Consider the following 10,067-nt stretch of genomic DNA (forward strand, 5'->3'; position numbering starts at 1 on the left):
TATAGATAACTGTTAACATCATCATTCAAATAACCTACAGGCTTTTGGGGAAAAGTGTCCTTGCGCCTTATGTTTTGGGGTTTTAGATCTACATTTACTTAAGCAATCTTGATTCATAAACACTTGCAGTACTATCACTGCAAGGATGAAAAACTGCAGTAGTGGAGATGGGAGTGAATAGGATGAGCTGTTTGACTGGAAGGAAACTATTGCTGTCAAGGTATTTACTTACAGAACACAATCCACTGTTACTTTACAGCTTCTGGTGATTTTGAGTCTGGGAGTCATAGCCAAAAGTCTAGAAGTTTAACAATTAAAAGTAGACACGAGGGAAAAAGTTACTTTCTAAATTAAAGCAAATGGCTTTTTATTTCTTCTATCATCCAGAAGAAATAATCTGCCAGCTGGGATAATAAAAACACAGCACACCACAGGAATTAGTGTACCTAACTTTTAGCACTCCAGTAGTTAGTCCAGCACATCTCCCTATCACACTGCTAACCAGCATCTCACCTTCATAGTCAAGGACTTTTCTATGCTGGAGTGCTTAAAAATAATACTTAGAAACACGCCTAGCTTTTCAGATGAATGCAGTTCAAACTAAATACCACATCTGCTTTGAAGAGAAGTTAGATAGCAAAAGTGACACTTAGCCTGTCACTCACTGGCATGAGTTTCGTCCCAATTAAATCCCTACTTGTGACTCAGAGTGAAGAGTTAGCTGAAGACACAGGCTAACCCACCACATCAGTACCTCCCTCTTCAGGCAAGTCCACAGAGCACCCTGAGCCTACCTGTAACAAAACTCCCTTCGTTGAAAATTTGGACACAGATTTCAAACTCTGACCTTCTGCACAATGAGTTTCTCCACTGATGTGTGCATGGGAACATGTTCTACAATTTCTTACTCAGAAGCAGCTGTACTGATTTCAACATGCTTTCTCCATTCTTTGCTAAATCCTGTAATCAGAAGTCTATGCCAAAGTCAACAGAAATGATTACTTATGCTTCACTGATGACAATTGCTGTCTCAAGGAATTTTTGTTAGAAATTATTTATAGTGCCTATTGTAGCCCAATGGAGCTAACAAATTCCTGTACAAGTTGGAGCAGTAACACCCTTGAAAAGGACCATTGGAGAGAGCTGTGCTGTACTGAAAACCATCACCCCAGTGGCTTTCCTATTCAAAGTGTTTTAAGGACTGATACTTTAGAGGTGGTTTCATGCTGGGAATTCAGTTCTGTAAGCAGTAGCTTCATTGGAAATGGTTGTAAACAGTAGCCAGAGTACTCAGCAAATACAAAATCTGAAGAAAACAAAAGATTTGCGTTAAACAGTCACACTGAGTTCTACACTCATGTTAATGGGACACCTGAGGTGTCCCCAAAAGTTTTGAGATTAAGAAGTTCTTTCCACTCAAAGGCAGATATTCTGTACTAAAAAAAAAAGTCCCTATTATTCCCAACAGACAGTTTTACTAGCAATTACACAAATGCAATTTTTACTTTAGCTATCTACTTATCACTACAACCTGAACAGTAGCCTTGCCTCTGTCTCTCAATTAAGTTCCTATTAACATTTAAAATCGTCATTATTAAAATTTTAGTACACTTTTATCTTCGCTACTTCACACCAGAGACCTGCTAGTGCAAAAGCTAGCACAGGCATTACTAGCTGCACGATGTAAAAACTGTTAGTCACATATAGTACATCTGAAAGCATCTTCTTATATCCAAGTGTTTGCTCTGAAGTAACAGGGTTTAAGTAATAAGGAAAAATACAGTTGTTTAAGAGTCCCATTGTAAAACCATTCAGTGAGGCAACTGGAGCAGAAGAGAGATCAGGAAGTCCACCCAACTCCAGCTCTCCAGGAAGTGCAAGCTGCAATTCATTCCCTATGATGCTGCTCGCTTCTAATTCCAGAAACTGCAGTTCTTGATTACACTGCAACTTTCCCAGCCACACGTGTGCAAAATATGCAGTGTTGTCTCCTGGGCAGCATGAGCTAAAGTCTCCAGCAAAACTACAAGCTTTCTCCAGCCAGCCCACTACTGAAATGCTATTAATGCAGTGAGAAACCCCATCAAGCCTGTCCTTCCCACAATAAAAACAAAGACACAATGAATCTTTCCATAAAGCCGCTACATTTGAGTTTCTCCCTGCTGATTCACTCAAATTCAAAGGCATTTCTGAGCCAAGGTAAGGCGGAGGTATATTACTAAAGAGAGAACAATTCCTGATGTTAAAATAAAGTAATTCTTTTTGTAAACTGCCACTGTGACTTTGAGAGTTGTTCAATACGGAATGTATGTGTGCCAAGTGCGCTGCTGCCTTGTGACGATCTCGGCCACCATCACATACTCTTTCCAGGTTTAAATATTCTTTCTTCATATTCCTATAGAAGATGAGCATAGCTTTGCTATTTCACAGCAGAACGAGCTTGAAGAAGAACACGACTGACTCCAAATAGTACAAGCAGCACAAGTGACAAATCAGTGGATCTCAATATGGACCTAAAGAGAAAGAATACAGGAAGTTACTACGTGAAATCCCCACCCCATTTTCTTTTTCATCCCAAGCTCATCTTGCAAGATGCCTCATCTTTTCTCTAGATCCCAGTGTCTTAGTGCCAGGATATAGAAAATAAGAATTCTTTAATATAAAGAGTAGCCCAACTGCAGAATGTTAAGCATTCCGAAGAGACAGCTCTCCTTACAGCCTGCTTTGAACACATCTAGAGGGGCAGGAGGTATACCCAACACAAGTTTGCTTTCTGCAGCTTCAGTTTAACCTCTTACCAAAAGGGAGTTTATAGCAAGCATCCAAGTGAGTCAGCAAATGAGAATCTAGAAAGATTCATTGTGCCACAGTATGATCTTCCACTAACTAAAATGCAGTCTGTGGTTGATCAGAGGCATAATATTAAAGGCTAACACCAGTTATCTTCCTGTAAACAGAAGCATATGCTGGAATCAGGGACATGGTGGACATTGGTGTTCCAAAGGAACAGTCAGAGCACCTGCCTGCAGAGGGAAGGGTGCTGCTTTCACTGTGTCCAAATGGGGAGCTGATGTCGTTACAAGAGAGCTATTCCATACCAGCACAGATAAGAAGCAAAGGCAAGGCATTTTTAGCCACCAAGGTTATTACTATGCTACGTGTGTAACTCTTGGCAGTGAAGCTCAGGATCAAACTTCAGCACTGTAGGACAAATGAGTCCCAAAAATAAAAATATGAGACACTGCATTCTGACCTCCTTTTTCAGCTTACCTTTCACAAGTCACAGACTGCCACCAGACTGATCTTTCAGCACTCACCCACCAGACAGATGTCAAAACTTGCATTGCAGCTGTATTTACGAGCAGAAAGCAAGCATCAGCTCTTGGCTGCAGCTGATGCCGGTTGGGAAAGCCCACAGCTTGCTTTTGTTACCAGTGAAACGCAAAGCTTTCATTTCAGAGCAAAACCAACAGAACTTTTCTACAGTACAGGAGCTAGTAATTAATGTCTTTAGGTCAGAACTTGTTCAGGGAGTCCCATGTGGTGTGGAAGCAGTCTCAGCACAGGAGAGACACAAATTAAATCTGAGCTGTCATTTGTACGCAGTGACGTTATTATTTAAAGCTACCTCCGTTTTTTCTCTGTTCTACTTGCTCTCGCTTTTGAGAACAGAAGCTGTAGCAGGAAATTGTTCCATCACACTTCAAGACGCGCGTGCCGGGGATGCATTTACGCGAACAACGACCGAGGAGCAAGGAGCAGCCGAGGGGAGATTTAGGCAGGGTTCAGGGGAAGGCGCTGCCCCGGAGCCCGCCCTGCCGGAGCTCGGGAGCGCTGGGACCCCGCTCTCAGACACAGGGCTGGGGGCCCCGCGCGGAGCCAGACTCTGCGATCCTTGCGGGTCCCTTCCAAACCGAGCAGCTGCGCGGTGCGACGCGTCCGAGAGTCACAGCGCGTACAGCCCAGCGAAGCCCCGAGCCGCCCGCGGCCCCCCCGCCCGGCCCCGCAGCCCACCTGCAGCCGCACGTTGAGCATCATGGAGGCGACGATGTAAAGGTACGGGAAGTTGATGCGGAGCTTCCAGGCCAGGTCGAAGAAGATGAGGAGGGTTCTGGTCAGCCCCTTGCAGAACACGCCGTACGACCTGGCCGCGGCCGACTGGGAGAGCCTGGCAGCCAGGGCGGACAGTGTCACCGCCATATACCCCCGCCGCGGCCCCGCCGCAACGCCCGGGCCTTGCGCCGCCGCCCCCTCCCCGCGCCCGGCGCTGGGTGTCGCCAGCGGGGAGGAACCCGCGGCCGCCGGCGCCCTGAGTGTGACGTCACCGCCGATCCCGGCGCGCATGTCCGCGGGAAGGGCGGGGCGGAGGGGCAGCGGGGCGGGGCGCGCTGACCGTTGGAGCGGGCGCGGCCGTTGGAGCCGGCGGGTCCCTGAGCGCTGGCGCTGCGCCTGTGGGTAACGAGCCCAGAAACGGCGAGTGCCGTGTTTGAAGGTGTGGAACCTCGAGAGCAAAAAAAAGGCCCTTTTTTCTCACAACTGGCTTTCATTCAACTGGTTTTGGGTAACTGTAACGTGAAACAGAACAACTGACCGTGGATGCAAACTGATGAGTAAATAATGTTTAATTGCCAGAGAATTGAGAAAAATCCCGATACAGCGTTGGATATGCTCCAGAAAATGCTGTCAGGTTCCTTTTTTTCCTAAAATAAGTCCTAGCGTTAGTCGGCCCATAACAGCAAGCTAGCAACAGCGTTGATTTGGATCTAATTATTCAACTCCAAACGGCGTTTCATGAAATAAACTTTAGCTTTCCAGCAAAGAAATGCAACTTGCAACAATAATGCAACTGAATGCCAATTATAGGGTTCTGCCAGTTTGTCACATCAGGGTTTGGAAATCAGTGAGATCCCCAGAGCCACCCCACAAGTTCTGCTTTGATTTCAGCTCTGTCATGGTGGTAGAAATCCTTCCTTTTCAATTTAGACAGGACACGGATTAATGTGCACGAGTTCAAAACTACTGATGTGCACTTTGTAGCTGAAGGCTGCAGAAGTCGTTTCCCATCAATTCAGTGCCATCTTTCCATTTTGCTCCCTAACCCTGACTCACTTTCTCATGCATCTGACAAACGCACCCTTATTGTTTAAGTCCTTTCATGTTTTATTTCATTCTGCCCAAAAATCCTCCTTAGGAATTCAAATATTAACTCCTCCGTTCAAAGAAAGAATACTGTTAATCAACGTTACTGACTTGTCATATTTTCTAAAGGTGTTCTGAAGCCTTCTCAGCTTACATCTGTTATGATGAGGAATAGTTTCTCATGGGCTTTCTGTAAGGATTTCTCTATTCTCCCTTAAGGCTCGTAAGCTACCATATTTCCAAAACAAGAGGAAAAGTTAGATCCCAGATGTGCCTACCACAATAGACCACTATTATCTACCAGCATCCTCCTGTTTAACTGCCTGTCTTCCTGCTGGTTTTGTAGCCAGGTGTGTGCACAGAATAACCCTCGTGACTTTGGTCAGCTCTCCAGGCAAATATACTGTGAGCTCAATATTTGAAGGAGAGGGAACTTAGAGGTATTTATACTTAGCTTTTTATGCTGTATTTTTATATCCATTGCTATGTATGCAAAAACTGCATAGAACAATTGATAAAATGATTGCAAAATACTGAGATCATAACAGAAACTTGGAAAAGGGAGAAGTCTGATATTTTAGACAACAAACCATTTTGTTCTCTTCTGTTCCTATAATCTTCTGTGCTCTTTTGGACTGAAAGTTCTGTTAAAAAGAAGAAAAAAGCCAGCTGGTTTCTAACAAACCTCTTCTTGTAAGTGGGTGTTTTAGGGCTGCAGGGAGAGCTGTCAGCAGCTCGGCAGGCTGTGTGCTGGTGCAGTGCCTGCCTTCCCCACTGGTGATCAGCCTTGGCACTGCGCACCCCAGGCACTCCTCGCAGGGTTTATTGTCCCTGCTGACAGAAGCGCTCGGCTCATTCTTTTGGTTCGTGCTGTTGCCTGGCTTTGAGCCCCCTCTCTACCAAATCTGTCAGAAAATCAGGTATCGAGCAAACTGCAGATTCTAGCAGCAGTCCTGTCAAGTGCAGATGTGAGTGAGGATACTGACAACACAAACAACTCTTGCAGAATCTACTGTGTGCTGTGCAGCACTGTGCAGAGATGTGCTGAGGAGCACTCGTACTCCAACATATACAGTCTTAAGACACAAGACCACATTTGAAGCAGGTATTTTTCATCAGTAATAAATGCAAGACTAACATTGAATAAAACTAACTTGCTACCAGCAATATGCAGAAATTCCAGTCACTCAACTGCATCTCTTGCCGAAGCAGTTGTGGTTGATCTGTGCCACCATTAACCTGGAATGTTACACAGAAAGGACAATTTTCTAATTGTTATTTAGGAACTGCAGAATAAATCAAGCAGCTTATTTTGGGACATCTTCCTCTTCACAGGAAGTGTTACTTAGCAGCACACCAGCCTACATTCCTTGGAAAAAAGGGAAGTTTTTCAGATAAAAATTCTTTCAAGAGAGAAGTAGGCTTCTTAACACCCCCCGTTCTCACAGAAACTGAGGAAACTGACCACAGAAGGCCTGGTCCTTTAAACTGGTAACACTGAATGGGCTTCAGTCATGGTTAAACCTTTATCCTCCTCCTCAGTATCTGGAGGTTGATTTATGTGAACTGCTTGATGCCACGATAGGTAGACTTTGGAGGGAATGTCCAGCTTTCACATCTATGTAGTTCAGCAATGGCTCACTCACCTAACAACATGATTTGCCTTCAGATGGCAGAAAGGCTTGTTCCCTTATTTGTGCTGAGGTATTTACAAGCAATAAAAAAACCTGAAGGAGCACTGAGAATACTCAGATCTTGTTAATTACTATATAATGGTGTCTCTATTCCAAAAAACTTACAGTCCCACAGCCTTCAACAACAGGTCTCACTGTGGTGATCGCTGCCTGTTAGTGCTTGCTAAACACGAGGGCAGGCAGAAGTGAATGCAAAGCCTTATGTGGTTCTTGTAACTGAAATTCTTCACAGAAGAGGTATTTGTCAGAAGCTACCTGAGGAAAGTACAGGGCTTGTTTCGATTGTATGTGTGTACCAGCTACATCCTCTACGCTAACATCACATTCATGTGATGCATTTATTTTACAATGCTTCGTTATTAAGACATTTCTATATTAGCATTTTATTTTCACATTCCTTTAATCTCGTCACTCTGTTGCAGCAAATGCTGACATTTAAAGCTGTGGTTCCTTTTTTATTGCTGGCACTGGTTCCTCTAGAGCAGACTGAGCACTAAATCTGAACGGCGTACACATCACATGCTATTGCAGGGTTTTTTCAAGGCTCAGGAAACTAATCATGCCAAAAATGTCTGCCTAGAACATCTACAAAATGGTGCATTATTATTTGCAGATTATATTATTTTCTAACATGAATATTATGTCATTGTATCTCTCCAACTGCAATGATCTCTGCAGTGATGGTCTTGTTATCAGAACTGTATTCAGTTAGCATGGCACAGGTACATAACTAAAGAATGTAAAGATCATGCAGCAAAAACCTTCAGAATCTTAGGCAATTGTATTGGGTGTGAATGTGAGGTGCTAACTGCTAACCGAACAGGCTCAGTAAGTTCTGTGCTGATTGAAAAGTGGAAAAGCAAAGGAGCTCAGTGAGTGACAGGCAGGAAAAAGAGGCAGATACTTCATGGATGGAATGAGAGTCCAGCAGGGAATTTCAGACGCCTGGTCCCGTGAATCGAGATTTCCTTCTACCAGTTACTGTATTCCTAACACTGTATCATTAATGACCTGACTTTTACCACCAAGTCAAATGAGGATAAAATACTTACATTCAATTTTTTTTGACAAATATTTTAGCTATTGTGAGATAAAAAAGCATTTGAAAACCCTATTTTTCTCCAGTCAGAAATCTCATCATTTTGTGTCACATGTTGATGGCTTTGTTTGTTTTGGATTTTCTTTTGCACCTGATTTTAATACAAATATGTAAAGAGACAGTAGTGCAGCACATGCTGAAAACCTTACTCCACCCTCTTATACTTTGTGATTCACCTTTGCTCTCTGTAAAACTGGCTCCTGCATTTCTTCAGTCTGACCTCTAACTTCAAGTATCTGTGAGCCACAGTTACAGCTTGTTGCCCCCCCAGGAGCTGTAACGCTCTCCAGAAGGGCACAACTTCACTTTTGACGCAGATATTTTAACATGCTATTTCCTGAAGGCAATCGAGCAGACCTGCTGTCAGCAGGAAGTGCCATCCAGGAGTAGGAGAATGCATCTGTGAATCACTCTTAGGTGTTCTGGTTTTTTCCCTGACATGTTTCCTGGTATGTACAGTGTGTACTGGTACTTCCCTGCTTCTCTGCTTATTTACTTGTGGCTTTATTAATAAACTAATATGATAAAGAGCACAGCAATGGTTTGAAAGATGCTATAAAAGCACAAAATATTATTGTCTCTGTAATGCTGTCATGATGAGTAAAACTTTCCAGTATTGCATCAGTGTGATTACCCTGCCACTCCCCATCCACAAAGGATAATAATCTTCCTTCAGTGCCAGCACACGCACAATGCACACATTCAGACAGGCTCCCAAACAATTTAAATGATTATTTCCTCTCAATGTCTAAGAAAAACACTTGAAACAATTGCAATGGGTGATGGATGATAAGGTGAACAATATTAGGACTGACCTAAGCCTCAAAGTTATGGTTCATGACCTTATCAGAATTATGGAAAGGTTTATAATTGGTTATAGCTACTGCCATTCATTCTTTGCTTTTTGCATGCTCCTCTGTGAATTGCATCTGTAACTATTCTATATACAACCCAGCAGAGCAATCACACTTACTAAGCTGATCATTTTTGCATGAAGATGTTTGTTAGTAACCTCTTACTCGCCTGCTCTGTCTTCCATCCTGTTCTCTAATTCTACATTTCTTTTACTTTGTCAAACTGTTTCTGTGTCCGCTTCTCCTTACAGTCTCAGGGGAAACAAATAACATATCTGCAAAGTGCTAAACATTATGCCCCACATAAGTGAGCTTTTTTCTTTTTAAAATACCAATACGTTTCTTACTGGTGAAACAAAAATGATGTAAGAATTAATTGAAGCCTAGATGAAATGTATTAAAGCCTAGTAATAAAATAATAGTGCATTGTGTACCGTAAGGAGCATGCACACAAGAAGCAGTTTGTCCTCCAGGGCAGGGACAGAACTCTTACCTGGAGAGAGGTTAGGATTTCAAATTCAAATTATCAACAATTCTGGAGTGAATAAATATGTACAGATGTGGGAAAAACAGCACATGACTGTTCCTATCATCATTATGTGATACTTTTGTAATAACTAACAGTCAATGCTCATCTAGATATTTTCTAATATCAGCACTTACACATCCAATTAGAATTGTCAGTTAGAACACACTCAAAGCATACTGTGTTTTAAAGTAAGTCATTCTTGGCGATGCTTAAACTAACTGATCTCAAAAGAATCGGAGCACTGAGAAGGAAGTGCATTAAAATATACTGCTTGTTTCATGACAGGATCATTAATGCCATTTGTGCCAATGTCAGTGTTTCCTCCATGATTGCTTTATCCTTGTCTTTCTATGCTATTTTGTAACAATGTTGTAAATTTCATTGTGATTTTTTTTTTTCATGAAACAAATTCCCATTATCCGTGTGGGTAAAAAAGAAACGGCAGAGGATTGGGAGGTGGGGAAATCAGAAGTACTTTTACATGTCACCTGAATCTTTCCGTGCTCTGATCTCCTCAGGACCCTTACATAAACCAGACAGTGTTCAGGTCTGCTCTGTTTCTGTGCGGTACCTGAAAGGCCCCAGACGCGGCTGTATGAGCCAAGAGCAGCAGGAGCACTGTGCCACTGCCCACACCTCTCCTCTGAGCTCCTGGGGCCGGGTAGGGAGAGGTTGCCAAGTCATTGGCAGAGCAGGATATTCAGCTTGAATGACGTATCGCTTCAGCCTCCGTCTGCATGGGGGAACGTGGA

At 43.2% G+C, this 10,067-nt stretch overlaps 1 protein-coding gene across 1 annotated transcript; it reads right to left on the reverse strand.

The window, feature by feature from the left end:
• Positions 1-338: 338 nt before the first annotated feature.
• On the reverse strand, positions 339-4,283 carry LOC128079310 (small integral membrane protein 10-like protein 2A). The gene is made up of 2 exons (XM_052680352.1): positions 4,015-4,283; positions 339-2,513 (listed from the first exon to the last, which is right to left on the reverse strand). The coding sequence occupies exons 1-2, from the start codon at positions 4,198-4,200 to the stop codon at positions 2,493-2,495; spliced, it is 207 nt and encodes a 68-aa protein (XP_052536312.1). The 5' UTR covers positions 4,201-4,283; the 3' UTR covers positions 339-2,492.
• Between the last annotated feature and the right edge of the window lie 5,784 nt (positions 4,284-10,067).

The sequence above is a fragment of the Tympanuchus pallidicinctus genome, unplaced genomic scaffold (genome assembly GCF_026119805.1).
Source record: "Tympanuchus pallidicinctus isolate F22 unplaced genomic scaffold, pur_lepc_1.0 scaffold18, whole genome shotgun sequence".
Lineage (NCBI taxonomy): Eukaryota > Metazoa > Chordata > Aves > Galliformes > Phasianidae > Tympanuchus > Tympanuchus pallidicinctus.